This window comes from Primulina eburnea, chromosome 5, assembly GCF_022965805.1.
Source record: "Primulina eburnea isolate SZY01 chromosome 5, ASM2296580v1, whole genome shotgun sequence".
Lineage (NCBI taxonomy): Eukaryota > Viridiplantae > Streptophyta > Magnoliopsida > Lamiales > Gesneriaceae > Primulina > Primulina eburnea.
The window spans coordinates 9,599,554-9,618,531 of NC_133105.1; the positions used below are offsets into that span (position 1 = coordinate 9,599,554).

General features: G+C 38.3%; 1 protein-coding gene and 1 long non-coding RNA gene across 3 annotated transcripts; one reads left to right on the forward strand and one right to left on the reverse strand.

The window, feature by feature from the left end:
• Positions 1 to 832: 832 nt before the first annotated feature.
• LOC140831738 (uncharacterized) lies at positions 833 to 9,428 on the reverse strand. Of its 2 annotated transcripts, XR_012117919.1 has the most exons (3): positions 9,310 to 9,428; positions 8,558 to 8,905; positions 833 to 1,563 (listed from the first exon to the last, which is right to left on the reverse strand). It is a non-coding gene; the product is annotated as an uncharacterized lncRNA (long non-coding RNA). The 2 variants fall into 2 exon arrangements; XR_012117920.1 differs by lacking the exon at positions 833 to 1,563 and having other exon boundaries at positions 8,553 to 8,905.
• A 1,496-nt stretch (positions 9,429 to 10,924) lies between these two features.
• Positions 10,925 to 13,613, forward strand: LOC140831350 (uncharacterized). The gene is made up of 4 exons (XM_073195102.1): positions 10,925 to 12,531; positions 12,930 to 13,028; positions 13,252 to 13,427; positions 13,506 to 13,613. Exons 1-4 carry the CDS (start codon positions 12,441 to 12,443, stop codon positions 13,611 to 13,613), a joined length of 474 nt encoding a protein of 157 aa, XP_073051203.1. The 5' UTR covers positions 10,925 to 12,440.
• The last annotated feature ends 5,365 nt before the right edge of the window (positions 13,614 to 18,978 follow it).

Here is an 18,978-nt window from a genome sequence, read left to right on the forward strand (position 1 = left end):
TACTCTCGATACAGTACGAGACACTGATATGCATGAGCCTCGCATGAAATTTGAAAATGGTCTGCTGTTGCTACTAGAATGCTGTTCGAAAATGGACACTAGCAGCTTGAAAATAAGGCTGATATTGCTTAGTTTTTTGCATAACAATGATTCCGAATTTTGCGTGCTATTTCTATAAGTATCTCATTTACTGTTATAACTTCGATTAATACCTCGTTTATAATATTTAAAATGACCGACGACTGTCGGGATGGTTTGCTGAAACTTGGCTGCTAAAATGGTCCATTGAAAATTGTCATACTGAAATAGTCCGTTGTAATTGAGTAGTCTGCTTTAAACGAGGATCCTTTAACCTTGCTCAAATTAGGGTTTTCACATGAACCTCATGTCGTGTTCTTATACTTACTTATATATCATGAAGTAACATATAAATCGGATTTTTATAAATATTCATTTTAAACAATAAATTTATAAAAATAAATTATCTATTATATAATCAAACTAATTATAATTACTTATATACTTATCAAATAATTAAATTAATTATTTGAATTATTTCAACATAATTAAAAAGAAAACGAGCCAACGGCACCTAAAGAAATATTATTTTTCGCAGCGTGCAATGAGCGCCGCGGAATGCTGATCTGTATAGCGCAATAGTATAACATAACATAAATTAAGAAACAACGTAAAAAATCACATTATTGTGACAAAAATAATTTGAACGAGAATTAAATATCAGACATTAATCTATAATTTTCCTAAAGACCATCATAATCCTTCAAAACTACACTCTTACGAAGAGGGCTATGAGCACGCTTGGATACATCAAAACCAACCATGTTTCAAGCCCAAACTAGATAGGGATACATCAACACCAAGCATGCTTGGATACATCAACATCAACATCAACACAAAATTAAATAATCTCATCAAGTAAAAAACCTTAAAATTCAAAACGAAGATAGGGATCTTCGTGATCCAATCCTAGATCAGAGGAACGCAAGAAAATGCATGTGGTCTGGAACAAATAATTCTATACCAAAGTCTAAATGAAGAAAAAGATAGCTGAATCCTTGACAATAAATTGGGAACCTGAGAAAAAGGCACCAACAAAGCTGAAAAAATTGCACAATCAAAGTAAAGAAATTGCAGTAACTACTAAACATGAAGAAGTGACCAAAGTAACGAAAACCAGCCACAGATTTTTGTGATTAAAATGTAAAATTCTGAATCTTGAAATAGTTTCAGAGTTTCTTCTTTGAAATCTCAGGATTGCTTCGCCGCAGAGAAAAGAAAGGATCCGCGTTAACATCATTTTCAGTTTTAGTACCAAGATATCATAGTGCAGTCATGACTTATTTATTTTTCAATACACATGATGTGAAGCCATGTTACATTTAGATTATAAAACTATACTTTTCTTATTGTCATTGTGTTTAAGGTACTTGTATGCGTCTGAGATTTACTAGAGTAATCAAATGCAGTCCGTGTACATAACTTACTTAGACATCTCTTGTTTCTACAAACTGTTCAAAGCACTAAAGATATTAAATTTTAAACCTGATGTGAATCTTCGTACGAAACGAATAGCAAACACGATTAAAATCAAATCGCGCCCTCAATTCAATAACGAACAAAGAATCGTTGTTGTTCCGATCTTTTGAATCAAGTGTGTGGGTTGTGATTTTCACCTCTAAAATATGAAAAGTCTAGCAACAAATAATCACGGAATAAACAATCGAAAAACTCAACGAACCTTCAAAGAACAAGTCTAAGACAATCCGCACAAGCGCGATCGACAAACGCCACAAGACGAATCTTGATAAGTTTGATTTTTGAATAACAAAGCGAAGCTTTGAATGTTTGAGAGAAAAACTCTAAACTTTGATAAAAATATCAATAATAATCTGAATTGTGTTTAAAATTTCGTCCAACATGTTTTAATAATACAAAAGATATCAAAAATCTAGTCGCCAAAATAATTAAAACTCTAGAAAGGAAAATATTCTCGCTCAGCCGTCTCAGACATGGACCCCGTGTAGACATGTACGGGTCCGTGTACTCCGTGTACGGGTCCGTGTACACTCGGTCTTCGCAAATGTCATAGGACACGGACTCCGTGTACTGGTCCGTGCTCGGGTCCGTATAGACACTGGAATTTTTCATCCTCGGCTGTAAAGGACACGGACCCCGTGTGCAGGCCTGTGTACACGTCCGTGGAGTCTCGGCCGTCTCCAACAATGCTTGAATGATGTTTCTTTGGCCTCCCGACGTACTCCCATGCATCACGACCCCTTCATGCTTGCTCATGACTCGCTGTAGTGCCTCCTTGAACTTCTTCAGGCGTCCCCTCGTGACTGGTCCCTCCGGCAACTGCAAAGGATCCTATGCCTTCCTTGGAGCTTGACCACCCGTGTTCGCATCATCCTCCCCTTCTTGAAAAGGATTTGTCCTCAAATCTTGCTCATCACCTACATCAAACAACGACAAGTCACTAACATTAAAAGTAGAACTCACGTTATACTCACCTGGTAGATCGAGTCTGTAGGCGTTGTCATTAACCCTTTCAAGGACTTGAAATGGTCCATCACCCCTAGGTAATAGCTTTGAACGTCTCTTCTCGGGGAACCTCTCCTTCCTCAAATGTAGCCACACCCAATCTCCCTTCTCAAATATCACCTTCTTCTTCCCTTTGTTGGCTTGCTTGGCATATTGCTCATTTCTCTTCTCAATGTTGGCCTTGACCTTTTCATGCAAGTTCCTAACAAATTCAGCCTTCTTTTTCCCATCCATGTTTAACCTTTCACTCACAGGTAAAGACATCAAATCCAATGGAGTCAAAGGATTAAAACCATAAACAATCTCAAATGGCGAAAAATTTCTAGTAGAATGCACACTGCGATTATAAGCAAACTCAACAAATGATAAAAAATTCTCCCAATTATTTAATTTCTTTTTAAGAATAGCACGCAAAAGTGTTCCTAAAGTTCTATTGACAACTTCAATTTGTCCATTCGTTTGATGATGACAAGTAGTAGAAAACAACAATTTTGTGTCAAGTTTAGCCCATAAAGTCTTCCAAAAATAACTCAAGAATTTAACATCGCGATCCGAAATAATAGCCCTAGGCATGCCATGCAACCTAATAACTTCTCTAAAGAACAAATCCGCAATGTTTGAAGCATCATCGGTTTTATGACAAGCTATAAAACGTGTCATCTTAGAGAATCTATCCACAACAAAAAAAATAGAATCCCTCCCCTTCTTAGTCCTAGGCAACCCCCAAAATAAAGTCCATAGAAATGTCAATCCAAGGCTCACTAGGAACAGGAAGTTGTGTATACAATCCATGCGGTTGTGTACTAGACTTAGCTTGCCTACAAGTTATGCACTTATCACACACAAGCTCAACATCACGTTTCATATGTGGCCAATAAAAATGCTCATGCAATGCGCCTAAAGTTTTAGTCACCCCAAAGTGCCCCGTGCCCCATTAAACCACCCCCATGTGCCTCCCTAACAAGTAATTCACGAATTGATGACTTGGGAATGCACAATTTATCTTCTTTAAATAAGAAACCATGATGCAAATAAAATTTGTCATGTGGACCATGCATACAAGTTTCAAACTCACTCTTAAAATCATCATCTAGCACGTACAACTCCTTGACATGCTCAAACCCCAAAATTTTTGAGTCCAAGGTAGAGACTAGTACGTACCTCCGTGATAGTGCGTCGGCCACTACATTTTCCTTACCTTGTTTGTACTTGATGACGTAAAGGAATGTTTCAATGAATGCCACCCACTTGGCATGCCGCTTGTTCATCTTCTGTTGCCCCTTAAGGTGCTTTAGAGACTCGTGATCCGTATGAATCACAAACTCCTTAGGCCTCAAGTAGTGCTTCCACGTCTCTAGGGTCCTTACAAGTGCGTAGAACTCCTTATCATACGTGGGATAGTTCAGCGCTGCTCCATTGAGCTTCTCACTAAAGTATGCCACCGGCCGCCCTCCTTGCATCAACACTCCACCAATACCTACACCGGAAGCATCACATTCAATTTCAAACGTATTAGTAAAGTCAAGTAACACAAGTAGAGGAGCATTAATTAATTTTTTCTTGATAATATTAAGGACTTCTCTTGCTCCTCGCCCCAATGGAATGGAACGTTCTTCTTAATCACCGCAGTCATTGGTGATGCCAATGTGCTAAAATCCTTTACAAACCTCCTATAGAAGCTTGCAAGACCATGAAAACTCCGAACTTGACCAACAGTAGTAGGCGTTGGCCAATCTCGAATAGCACTTACCTTGTCTTCATCCACATGTATTCCCTACGAACTTACCACAAAACCAAGAAAGACAAGTTTGCTTGTACAAAAATCACATTTCTTTAAGTTAGCATATAAGTTTTCAGCCCTTAGTGTGATTAGCACAAGTCTCAAGTGATTAACATGCTCATCCAAATTTTTGCTATACACTAGGATATCATCAAAATAAACCACAACAAACTTTCCTATGTGTGCACGCAAAACATGATTCATTAACCTCATAAAGGTGCTAGGAGCGTTAGTTAAACCGAATGGCATGATCATCCACTCATACAACCCGTACTTGGTTTTAAAAGTCGTTTTCCTCATCACCTTCCCTCATCCTAATTTGGTGATACCCACTCTTTAAATCAATCTTGCTAAAAATACAAGCACCATGCAATTCATCTAACATATCATTTAGTCTAGGTATGAGATGCCTATACTTAATGGTTATGTTATTTATTGCCCTACAATCTACACAAATACGCCATGAGCCATCTTTCTTAGGAACTAATAAAACAGGTACAACACAAGGAGACATGGACTCACGCACAAAACCCCTATCTAACAACTCACTTACCTGTCGTTGAAGCTCCTTGGTCTCCTCCGGATTACTCCTATAAGCTGGACGATTTGGTAAGGCACTCCCGGGTACCAAATCAATTTGGTGTTTAATCTCCCTCAATGGTGGTAGTCCTTGAGGTAGCTCCTCTAGAAATACGTCTTCAAATTCCTGCAAAAGTGAAACAACAATGCTCGGAAGGGACCCGGCTATATCACTTGTGTTAAGGAGAATCTCCTTGTAAAGAATCAACACAAGTGGTTCATGTGTGTGCATCAATTGCTTCAACTCACCTTTTTGAGCCATATATGATTTCTTTTTGGTCTCTTTCCTCTCATTTTCTTTCCTCTCATTTTTCTTTTGTATGACTATCTCACTCTTTTTATCACTCTTTTTTTCATCCATTTCTTTTTTATTTTCCAAGTCCACCTCACCTTTTAGTTCACTCTTTCTTTCGGCCCCATCTCTCCCTTTTTTTTTTTTCAAATGGTCATCCAACACTTGCTTTGGGGACAAATGAAGTAATACAATGGAATCCTTTTTTAACATAAATGAATACTTATTCTTGAAACCATCATGAGTCACCCTTCTATCATATTGCCAAGGCCTACCCAACAAGATATGACAAGCATGCATTGGCACTACATCACATAAAACCTCATCAATGTATTTCCCAATCGAAAAAGAAACCAACACCTGTTTTGTCACCTTCACCTCCGCACAATCATTCAACCATTGAAGCCTATATGGTTGAGAAGCTTTAGTGTAGGCAAGCCCAATTTCTCCACCATCTCAACACTAGCCACATTAGTACAACTCCCTCCCATCTATGATTAAATTGCAAACCTTTTGATTCACAAAACACCTAGTGTGGAACAAGTTCTCTCTTTGTTTAGTCTCCTCCTTCTTGACTTGGGCACTCATGATACGCCTAGTCACTAGTGCCTCACCTATAACCGCCCCATAGCCCTCATCAGGATCCTCTAATTTAGGCATCTCATCATCATCATCATCATCCTCACTATGAGATTCATACTCACCATAGTCATTCAAGATCATCACCCTCTTATTAGGACATTCACTAGAAATATGACCCAACCCTTGACACCTAAAACATTTAACATCTCTAGACCAAGTAAGAGGAGTTTCAGATTTACCTTGCACTCCTTGTTTAGGCGCCTCTTGCTTGGTCTCAATCTTGGGCTTGGTCACCACTTTATTTTCATCACGTTTTGCCACATTTGGTCGCCAAGAAGATGATGAACCCCCTGTTTGATTGGTGCGGCCAACTCCACGCCTTTTGAGTTGTTGCTCCACTTTTATGGCTATTTGCATCATCTCGTCTAGATCCAAGTAGTGCCTAAGCTCCACTTGATCTTGAATTTCCCTGTTCAAACCACAAAGAAAACGTGCCATGGTCGCGTCACTATCATCCTCAATGTTTGCCCTAATCATGACCACTTCCATCTCCTTATAGTAGTCTTCCGCACTCTTTACTCCTTGTCTCAAAGTTTGTAGCCTCTTAAACATCTCCCTATAATAGTGATTGGGTACAAACCTTTTTCTCATCATTCTTTTCATCTCATCCCAAGATTCAATAGGTCTCTCATTATACCTCCTTCTAGTGGTCACTAATTGATCCCACCAAATGAGAGCATAGTCTAGAAACTCCACCACCGCCAACCTAACTTTCTTTTGTTTGGAGTAGTGGTGACATTCAAACACAAACTCTACCCTCCTTTCCCATTCTAAGTACGCCTCCGGATCAGATTTCCCATGGAATGAAGGAATTTTCATCTTAATACTATCCATGTTACCATCTTCCCTATTCTCATCATATCTACCCCGTATGGCTTCTCTTTTTCCTCTCCCAAATCCTCTACATCTTCCATTCCTACCCCAATTCTCATTTTGACTCTCCTCGTCTCTACCCAAATCATACTCCTCATCATCTCTACCCAAATCCTTAGGCTTAGATTTACTCCCACTAGCACTAACCTCAAGCTTATCTAACCTCTCATGCAAGGGCTCTAATTCATTCCTCATCATCCTACTAAAATGCCCAAATAAGGCCTCCATTTGGAACTTAGACACCCCTTGGTTGGAATCATCTCCTACCTACCTCCCTCTCCATTTAATTTTTAGAATTGTACCTGCAAGGAAACGTTAGTAGAAAACAAATAGTCCTCACCCAAATTCTCATGGTCACTTCAAAGGAAATTCACTCGTCTTTTCTCTCAATTTTTTTTTTGCTCCCGACAAATACTCACTAGTCACTCCAAAGAAATAACACTCACACTCAAATGTTTCCACTCGAATTTAATGTTTCTCTCTAAAGTGTGCTCAAGCTTTGTATTTAAGTATCAAACAACCAAGTTCAACTTGTGAACAAATGTGATAGACTCACTTGGACTGCGTAGACAAGCAATTTGAAGATAAATATTATTTTCTTTTTATTTTCTTTTGACTGTGAGAGACAATTGAATATGACTCTCTAAAGAAAATAAAACAAGATATCAAAAAGAAATAATGGTGAATTTTCGGAATTTTTGTACTCTTTTTTTTTTTGGCTGAGTACTTGCTCGAAAATCACCAAAAAAATAAAAATCAACTTTTCTTCGAGAATCACAGATTCACGAAGAGACGAAGAACGATAAACGAAAACAGATCTGGAAACAAACGAAGAAATAAACAGATCTGAAAATTGAATAACAAGAAACTTACTTGAATTCAATGAACCTAAGCTCTGATACCAAATGATGTGAATCTTTGTACGAAACGAAAAGCAAACACGATTAAAATCAAATCGCGCCCTCAATTCAATAACGAACAAAGAATCGTTGTTGTCCCGATCTTTTGAATCAAGTGTGTGGGTTGTGATTTTCACCTCTAAACTATGAAAAGTCTAGCAACAAATAATCACAGAATAAACAATCGAAAAACTCAACGAACCTTCAAAGAACAAGTATAAGACAATCCGCACAAGCACGATCGACAAACGCCACAAGACGAATCTTGATAAGTTTGATTTTTGAATAACAAAGCGAAGCTTTGAATGTTTGAGAGAAAAACTCTAAACTTTGATAAAAATATCAATAATAATCTGAATTGTGTTTAAAATTTCTTCCAACATGTTTTAATAAAACAAAAGATATAAAAAATCTAATCTCCAAAATAATTAAAACTCTAGAAAGGAAAATATTCTCGCTCAGCCGTCTCAGACACGGACCCCGTGTAGACATCCGTGTATGGGTCCGTGTACTCTCGAGAAATCATCTTCAGCTGGAAACAAGGGGCACGGACCCCGTATCCACCTCCGTGTACGGGTCCGTGTACACTCGGTCTTCGCAAATGTGACAGGACACGGACCCCGTGTACTGGTCCGTGCTCGGGTCCGTGTAGACACTAGAATTCTTCATCCTCGGCTGTAAAAGACACGGACCCCGTGTGCAGGTCCGTGTACACGTCCTTGGAGTCTCGGCCGTCTCCAACAATGCTTGAATGATGTTCCTTTGGCCTCCCGACGTACTCCCATGCATCACGATCCCTTCATGCTTGCTCATGACTCCTTGTAGTACCTCATTGAACTTCTTCAGGCGTCCCCTCGTGACTGGTCCCTCGGGCAACTGCAAAGGATCCCATGTCTTCCTTGGAGCTTGACCACCCGTGTTCGCATCAACCACTCAGCAATTATAAACTATTTTTTTCAAAGCACTTGATTGCTGAAACTTATCATAGTACAAGAATATTCATAAATTATAACCAATAAAAGTTCAGTTACCTGTGGTGATTGAACCAAATATTTGAAGAAACATAAATTAGCTATTAAATAGAAGCTTCAAGAATTGTTCCAATGGTCCAAAAAGCTGAGAACACTATCATCCAAGTACCTCTCTTTGGAGGAGGAATAAATTCTAAAAACCAAGATGAAAGAACTGGATCACCTCCTAAGCCAGTGCCGACTAAATCTCAGAGAATGACCAGAAAAGTAAGATTTGGGAAAAATGCACTTACAAAACCAGCTGCACCTGTAATGACAGCGGTGACAAGGAATCATTTCCTAAAAACCCAAAGAAGCAAATTATTTGAAATCAAATGAATTGGCTATAGTAAATTCCAAATAATTTTTATAAAAGACAAAAATACTTAATCCAAAAAAAAGAAAATAAACTAAACTTGAAATTAAAAAATAAAACAGAAAATAAAAAGGTCAATGTCAACGACTCAATTGAAGAGGAAATGTGAAACATAAAAATCTTTTTTCTTGGAAACTCAATTTACACGATATGTTTGCACATAAGAAATAATCAAGATGAAATTTAACGCATTACATCTTTCATTCTCGACCTGAACTAAATCCATCGTTTTTCACCAAAATTAACCCACAAATTTTCCCAAGATTTTGAGATTAAGTATTCTTTGAAAAGCTTACCGCATAGGTAAACAAGGAGATTGATGACAAGAAGGAAAACCTATGGAGAGCGAACGATGGCTAACGAGCTCAGGGAGAAGGTCCGACGGAGTGAAGCATGGTGCGTGGAGGGGGGAAATTTAGGGAAAAGGGAGTCCTTTGTGACTTATTTTTAAAAAAAAGGATTCAAATGTCAATTTACGTAAATGTCCCTATATTTTAAGTTTAAAATTGATTAACCCTTTTCACTCTTCTAAACTTCTTCACTTCAATGTAAACCCTATGCACCCGACTCTCTTGCCCTCGTTTTCCCGTCGACTTAATCCGCGCAACTGAATCGACGAAACCCTTCTTCAATAATTTTCTTTGCAACACATCCGAGAAATGGCCGACGATAATATGGTATGTTCACTTTTATTCTGTTATTTGATTCTTCGTGCGTGTGTTGAGGAAGAAAGTGTGGAATCGTCGTGTTGAGGAAGAAAGGGTGCGTATGTTGAGTTGATGAAGAAGAAAGGTATGCTTGGTCCACCAAGCGGTGGTCCACCAAGCGGTGGTCCAAGCGTGGGTTGGTCGAGTTGATGAAGAAGAAAGGTATGCTTGGTCCACCAAGCGGTGGTCCAAGCGTGGGTTGGTCGACCAACCCACGCTTGGTCACGCTTGGTCGACCAAGCGGTGGTCGGCCAACGCATCTTGGTCGACCAAGAAGCCTTGGTCGACCAAGCGTGGGTTGGTCGACCAACGCTTCAGTTTAACATCAGTTTGTTATTCTAATATATTTGTAGGAATGTAAACGATCAAAACCAAAACAAAAAGTGTCAGGCTTGAGCTTGGTTTGTTTGAAATTGTTTGAGGCTCGAGCTTGAGCTCGAGCTCGATTCGAGCTTCTATTATCAGGCTCGAGCTTGATTTGTATTGAAATTGTTGAGCTCGTTAAAAGCTCGAGCTCGGCTCGTTAAAATCTCGTTTAGCATGTTAATCAAGCCAGGCTCGAGCTTGATTCCTTAATAGCTCGTTTAACATGTTTAATAAGCCTGGCTTGAGCTCGTCTCGTTTTCGAGCTCGATAAGCATAGAATTGAGCTTGAGTTTGAGTTTGAATCAAGCTTGTTAAAAATTAAATATATTTATAAACTAATTTTAAATCATACATAGAAATGTAAATTCATTCATAAATAACCAAAACGACACAAATAAGAGCAAAAAAAAAACATAAAGAAGTATATTATTGAACATTAAAATCTTGTTTGCGAGCCACCTAAATGAGCCGAGCTCGAGCTCGAGCTCAAGTACGAGCCACCTAAACGAGCCGAGCTCGAGTTCGCGAGCCTATTATCAAACATGTTTGCGAGCTCACGAGCCGAATATCCTTAGGCTTGATCTTGGTGTGATTAAATTTTCGAGCTCAAAATCTAGCTTGGGATTGGTTTGATATGATTAACAAAAAAAACTCAAACAAGCTTTTTATCGAGCCGAGCTTCGAATAGCTCGCAAACCATTTGGTTCATTTACATCCTTATATATTTGTATTTGTGAAATGTATATTTGCCGAGAAAACTAGACATAGATGCAATTTTTCGCTGCAAGTTGACACTAGAATCAAGATATAAAGAGGTTGCGGAGAAGATTCTTCACTACCTCAACAACGACGAGAGAGCCCTTTTTTTTGGAGCTGTCTCCTTTTGGTAATTTGGTTAGGTATCATAGAGATTTTAATATTTATAGTCAAATTATGTGGTATTTGATGAGTAATCAGATCGTTGACACGGGTAGTGATGAGTTTTGGATGGTGGTGCGTAAGAGGCCGGTTAGATTTTATTTGTTAGAGTATTGTTTAATAACCGGCCTCGAATGTGCTACAGAGCCTGTAGATGTACCAGAGGGAGGTGTCTTTGGCTCCAAACATTTTGACGGTAATTCTGAGATTGTTTTGAGTGATTTGGAGGCAAAGATGAGTGTTCTAAGTGCAGAATGAGACTGGTGTAGATGTGGAGAAGTTAAAGATGTCTAGTCTTTACTTCTGTTGTTTTGTGTTCGGTGAGGGGACTACGAAAAAAACGAATAAGGTCGACCCTAAATACCTGAGGCTTATAGATGATTTGGATAGGTTTAACAGCTATCCGTGGGGTAGAGTAGCCTTTTGTGATGCGGTCCGATGTTTGAAGGACATTTTAGGGCGATATAATTACCTGACCGAGGCACAGAGTCGGAAAGAAATTCATGGCAGTTTCCTTGTCGGTGGTTTTGTGCTGCCTCTGCAGGTATATTATTTTTTGAATGTTAAAACTGGATTTGTTATCTTTATTTCTACTAATAACATTGTTCTAAATTTATGTTACAGATCCTCGCTTATGAATATTATCCGAGCGTGGCACAAAAGTTTTCAAGGAGAAGAGATGTGGACGGTTTGATGTAGCCCAGGATGTTTCAGTGGGTGACTAACACGTGGCCGTCAAACTGTGCCCCAACTGTTGTTGATGTCACTGGAGCCTTTGGTGATTGTGTTATAGATGTAAGTAATATGAATTGATTTGATATAATAACTGTGGACTTAATTTTTAATTAATATGATACGTTATTAATTAAATGTAGGACTGTCTTGGATGTTTGACTCCTACTCCCGAGGAGCTCGTTTCAACGTATTATATGACCGGGGTTTTTGTTGATTCTGCACCCGATGCGGTCACCACACGGGTACTCGAGCTCTGGAGGCAGGGTCAGACAGTCATATGTAGCGAGCACCCTCTGGAGTCTCCCTCAATCCAGCACATGCATTCTACACATTCAACTCCCTCTGTCCAGCACACGCCTTTTGCACATGCATCTCCGGAAGTTTCCGGCACCCGTTCTGGTGATCTCAATAGATCCAGCTCTAGCACCAGTTCTCCTATGCGTATAGGTCTTAGAGTTCACTTTGGACTCAATCCTTCCCGCCGCCCATCACCCTTGGAGCATCGTTTCGAGAGACGATGGAATGCGTTGGAGGATTCTGTTATGTCTATGCATGTTAAGATGTCAACATAATTTATTGAGACCAGGGCGTGTATCAGGAGTATAAATCAAGCTTTAGATGACTTGAAATCGAGTTATAATCTTGGTCTCGATGAATTGAGATTGAGTTTGACTGAATAGATTAGAGCTGGTTTTGCTGAGATGAGGTCTAACATGCCAGTGCATCAGGACAGAGATTATAGCATAGCCTATAGCAGAGGGCAGAAGATGAAATCATCCGAGGCAGATTTTGGTGAGTTAATTTTATTAATTATATTTGTGTTTATGTAATAGAATGATTTAGTAGAATTCTAGTTATTATTTTAATTTTTTTAATGTACACTGTTAGGTGTGGATGATAATCTGTCTAGGGAATTGGCAGTAGTAGCCAATCCCAACAGATATTTGAGCCTGACCTTCCAGTCATTACAGAGGAATCCTCAGAAGGTGAGTTAATGCACTTTTTTGATTTGATATTTATGTATAGTATATTAAACAATAAACTTTTTGTTTTTAGATATTCAAGCAACTCCGGATGCGCGTAAGTCAGGTGGCGAGGCGACCACGTCTAGAGGTTATTACACTACACCTTGTCTATTCTTATTTGCATTTTAGTTGTTATTATTTTAATTTTTAAATGTACGCTATTAGGTGTGGATGATAATCTGGGTAGAGAAATTGGCAGTAGTAGCCAATCCCAACAGATATTTGAGCCTAACCTTCCAGTCATTACAGAGGAGTCCGCAGAACGTTACGTAATGCACTTTTTTATATTTATATTTATGAATAGTATATTAAACAATATATTTTTTGTTTTAGATATTCAAGTGACTCCAGATGCGCGTATGTCAGGAGGTGAGGTGACTACGTCGAGAGGTTATTACACTATACCTTGTTTATTGTTCAAATTTGCATGAAAGTTGTTACAATTGATCATTTTACGTAGCGCACCGTCAGTTTGGGGCAATTATAGATGACGGTGTGAGGCCACTTGCGGAGACCGTGACACTGAAGGTAAACAACTCGCTGGCGCGAGTTAGGGCATCGATGCTCGAAAGTTCGCCAAGTAGTATTCGAGGTTTTTATGCCGAATATGAGAAGTCGTTCTATGGGCCCATGGCGATCGCAAACTCACGTGTCACTGTCTCTGTAAGCATTTACAAAGCGTTTAAATTTTTAGAGAACTTATTTTAAAACATTGAAAACCTTTTTTTATGTTGAAATCAGCACATCGGCGAAGCTCTCCATGGATTGCTTGAGATGCAGATCCGACATCCTGAATCGCCAGAGGTGTCGTTCATGGACATACATTTCTACACTGCGATCTCATTTTAGATTAGTATCTGAGTTTAGACATTTTTAGCTTGTAATATGTTCCTTAATGATTGGTCATTGTTGTGATGTATCGGACAATTTTATGTAATTATTGGAACATTGTCTCTTATGTAATTCACTGGTATTTTTTTAGTCGACCACTCTCCTTTTTGGTCGAGCAATAGCTTTTTAGTCGACCATTTTAGCTTTTTGGTCGACCATTAGCTTTGTTGGTCGACCACTAGTTTTTTGGTCGATCACCTTAGCCTTTTTTGGTCGATCACCTTAGCTTTGTTGGTCGACCATCTTAGTTTTTTTTGGTCGATCACCTCTGTCCTTTTGGTCGACCAATGTCTTTTGGTTTTAGGGTTTAGGGTTTAGGGTTTCAAGGGTTTAGGGTTTAGACCCGTAAATTCACGATTCATTTTATACATAATAATTTACATGTGTCACGACATCATGTTATATGTAATATGAATCGTAATTTTAGGATTATGTTATTATATATTTTAAATTACATATCAATCACACAATCACAATATCAGTATTTTGTTACAATTTTAAAAATATGATTATGTTATATGTTTTAAAATTAAATATGAATCATAGAATCATAATATCAGTATTTTGTTACATTTTAAAAAATATGATTATGTTATATGTTTTAAGTTACCTATGAATCGTGGAATCATAATCGAACTATTTTTTTATATTTTAAAAAATATGATTATGTTATATGTTTTAAGTTACCTATGAATCGTGGAATCACAATCGAACTATTTTTGTTATATTTTAAAAAATATGAATAGCAATTTCACGATTATGTTATATGTAATAATTGACATGCGTCACGATCTCGCAACTATGTTACATTTTAAAAAAAATATGAATCGTAATTTCAGGATTATGTTATATGTTTTAAATTTCATATCAATCACAAAATCACAATCTCTTTATTTTGTTACAATTTTAAAAATATGATTATGTTATATGTTTTAAAATTAAATATGAATAACATAATCACAATATCAGTATTTTGTTACATTTTAAAAAATATGATTATGTTATATGTTTTAAGTTACATATGAATCGTGGAATCACAATCGAACTATTTTTTTATATTTTAAAAAATATGAATCGCAATTTCACGATTATGTTATATGTAATAATTGATATGTGTCACGATCTCACAACTATGTTACATTTTTAAAAAAATGAATCGTAATTTCAGAATTATGCTATATGTTTTAAATTACATATCAATCACAAAATCAAAATATCAGTATTTTGTTACAATTTTAAAAATATGATTATGTTATATGTTTTAAATTACATATGAATCGTGAAATCACAATCGAACTATTTTTTTATATTTTAAAAATATGAACCGCAGTTTCAAGTATTATGTTATATGTTTTAAATTACATATGAATCGTGGAATCACAATCAAATATTTTGTTATATTTTAAAAAATATGAATCGCAATTTCAGGATTATGTTATATGTAATAACTTACAAGTGTCACGATCTCACAAAAAGTTTACATTAAAAAAAAATATGTCACTATCTCACAACAAAAAATATGAATCGTAAATTATGTTATATGTTTTAATTTACATATGAATCACGGAATCATACTCTCACAACTATCCTAATTTCGACAATTAGTAATATCAATTAAAAAAAATGGTCGACCATCAGGCTATTGGTCGACCAAAAAAAAACTTGTAGTAGCCCGAATTCCAAATTGGGTAATTAACGGAGTAGTGGTGATTAAGAAGGTTTAATGTGTAATTTTGACCGAGTCATGATCGGACGGACCGAAGATGGTTCGGAAGCACCGAAGAGTTCGTAAGGTCCGAAGTGGATTCGGTGGATCCGATCATTAGGTGTCAAGAGTTGATCGACACGTGGGAGTTCGGACGTTCCGAAGTGTAGGTTCGGTGGATCCGATCATGAGGTGTCAAGAGCAGCTGGACACGTGGGAGTTCGGACGTTCCGAAGTGTATGATCGGAGGATCCGATCATGAGCTGTCAAGAGCCAATGGACACGTAGCGTTCGGACGTTCCGAAGTGGTGTTCGGAGGATCCGAACATGGCCTATAAATAGTGCTCGGATTTCTCATTTTTGACTTGCCATTTCTTGAGATTGAATCTTTAGTGAGAAGTTTGGAAGGTTTCTAGGGTTAGTTGTTGGTCGAGCGATAGCCAAGAGCTGCCAGGAGTAGTAGCGTAGCGGCGCCTGAGTTTCAAGGCAATCGACATCAAAGGGCTGTCGACGGACGAAGGTAAACCCTAAACCTTTGGTAGTACTAGGGAGTACTGGTTTTGCTAGTCGAGCATGGTAGTATTGATTGAGTATGCTTTTGATGCGTAGGCTTGTTCTAGACTTGATTAGCGGTGTTGCGTAAGGCTAGGCTTGCTGTGATAGAGGTACGAAAGTACTATCCGAGATATCCTGGTTGAGTATACATTCTTATATGTGTTGCATGATTATGTGGTGCATTGATATATGTCATATGATGCATGCTATTATGTCACGTTTATTACTGCACGTTGCATTTCATGTTGAGCCGTATCTTCTTCGAGATAGCCTTTACTGTTGAGCTGTATCTCTTTCGAGATAAGCTATATCTTGGGGCCGCTCAGCCCTGTCTTGTGGACGCATGGACACCGAGAGTACACAGTGGCCGACGGGTCGGGAGGGCTTCGGTGGTCCGGGACATTTTAGGTCCACGTCTGTCTTGTAGTGGATGCAGTGACCCAGAGGTTGGACCGCGCGGCACTATCCACTTGGCGCCTCTAGACTGAGCATTGTTGAGATCCTTTTGTGACTCCTGTTTCTTGACTACCCCGGTATCATGATCATAGCATGTGCATTTCATATAGGTCTGTATACTCATACTTTTGTACTGGGCGTTCTTATCGCTCACGTCCTCGGTTTTGTTTATTCTTGGACACCCCATTCCCACGGGGCAGGCCTCAGGTTGGACAGCTCAGGAGGAGCAGGAGGAGGACGTGAGTATCTGGTTGGTTAGTTTATCGGTATTGTTTTGATTCGATATGGTGGTATTGGGTATTTTTATTTTGAGTTATTCTAGACTTCGATTGGGTTGTATAACCATTATTTTGTTGACTTTTTCCGCTGTTATCTCTGATTTTTGTTAATTAGGTTAATTGCATGCTTAGTTTTTGATTAGTAGGTGATTCTGGAACGGGTCACTACAAAACTAATGGTCGACCATCAAGCTAATGGTCGACCATGAGCTTGATGGTCGATCAAAAAGCTCATGGTCGACCATCAAGCTAATGGTTGACCAAAAAAACTAATGGTCGACCATCAAGCTAATGGTCGACCATTAGGCTAATGGTCGACCAAATACCCTCAAGCTATCTCTTGCTGAAGTCACCGATTGAAGGAATTTTGTTTTGTTTTCTTCTGCCAACTCTCTTCTCTAACAAGGGAGGCAACACCAATGGAAAATTAATGTTGCGTGGCCATTCATTTTATTCTGCAACAGGATACACGGTCTCTGAGTAAGCCACGCACCATGACATTGTAGAATAGTACTCTGAACATATAAATCAATCTTAGCTAACCAACTGGCTGCGATGGCATGAGCACATGAGATTTTATCAATATCAAAGACTCGACATGTGCATCTTTTTTATTCCAGGTCCACTATGGCCGAATGCCCACGACTCTTAACATCAAACTCCAAACGTCCTAATTCAAAAACTTGCATTCCCTGGGCTTCTGTGAACCTGCTACGAAGAATCCCCTCGATCGTAAGGGTCACATTAGTGTTACTTGCAATTGATGCGTGGCGATATCAAGGCAAACCAAGATGAGGCCATTTTCTGCAAAGAATCTAAGAGTGCAATGATTGGCAGCCTCTTTTCTTCAAGTAGTCTAGCATTGATCAACTCAACTCCGTTTGTCGTCATAATATTGTAACAGGTCTTTGGACAATATGCTCGAGTCCATCTATCAAGTGAGTTTGTCTCGTCCAAATATTGCGCTGCCTCAGTATATCTATTCCTAAATTCATTGTATGCAATATCAAACTCGATACGCTTATAAATTTTTGCAATGTGCAAAAACATTTCAGTTACACCCTTTTTTTCATCTAGTTTCATGTTTTGGGATAAATGCCACGTACAATGACCATGATGTGCATTCCTATATACAGTAGAAACCGCATTGTTGATTCCTTGATGCCTGTCCGAAATTATCACCCATTCATCCTCGTCTGGTACTACTTCTAACAACTTCGTTAAAAACCAACTCCACGAAGAAGTACACTCGACATCTACGATTCCCCACGCAAAAGGATATTAGTGTTAATTTCCATCTTGTGCCGATGCCACCAGTAAAATACTCATCAATTCATCTGCTCAACCATGTGCAAATAACAATTCAATAGAGTAAAACTCTTCGTCGTATCACCTTTCAACATATTTTCTCCTAGTTCTTTCCCTTTCCAAGCCTTGTAGTATGATATATCAGCATTCATACTATTGCGCATCATCGACATCACCGTTTTTGGTACACTTGACACTGGATGATCTTGGAAATTATCCACCAACATATCACGAACAACAGCAGAAATCGCTCCACGGATTCTCTTTTGTCTCCCAGTCAAACCACATGTGCGTGTGTTGCAATATGTCTGAATAGAGAATGCATGTGAATCATCCTTAATCTTTGAGGTCCAGATTCTTCACTTACAATCAGACACTACACATTTCACGGCGTACACTTTTTTTGCAACTTTTAACCGTCTCAAATTGAAATCAAGCTTCCAAACTTATTCTAATTAGCTCTTTTTTCACCGCTTCTCGGTTTGGAAACTCTTGACCAACAAAAAAGTTTGAACCATCCGTGAATGAAAATGTGTCATTATCAATATCAACATCCGCAACCAAATTTGCGTAATTAATTGCGACCACATTTGCCTCGACCTCATTTGCTTCATTACGTGCTTCATTATGTAACTCGTCTGTGTTACTACGATCAACATGCATGGCATCCACATTATGTGCTTCGTCAAAAAAATCATTGCTATTATTACGATGCACAGAAACAATATTCAACTGAAAATAATCATCAAAATGTCTCTGTTCGTTATAATTGCAATTGTTTTCATCAATACCATATCCGTGCACATTATCAAAAACATCAAAAGAAGCAACACATTCTATTTCAACTTGAAGTACTGGCCTACTTCTCGGACAACCAAGATACAAATATCCTTTCAAATCATGGTAATTCTCTATATAAATTGTTGAATGTTGCACGGCAAATCTAAAAGATAACTCAACCTCAAGTTGACAGTATCTTCTATTTTCCCCGCTCTATATAGTTCACCTTTTAAATTCTCAA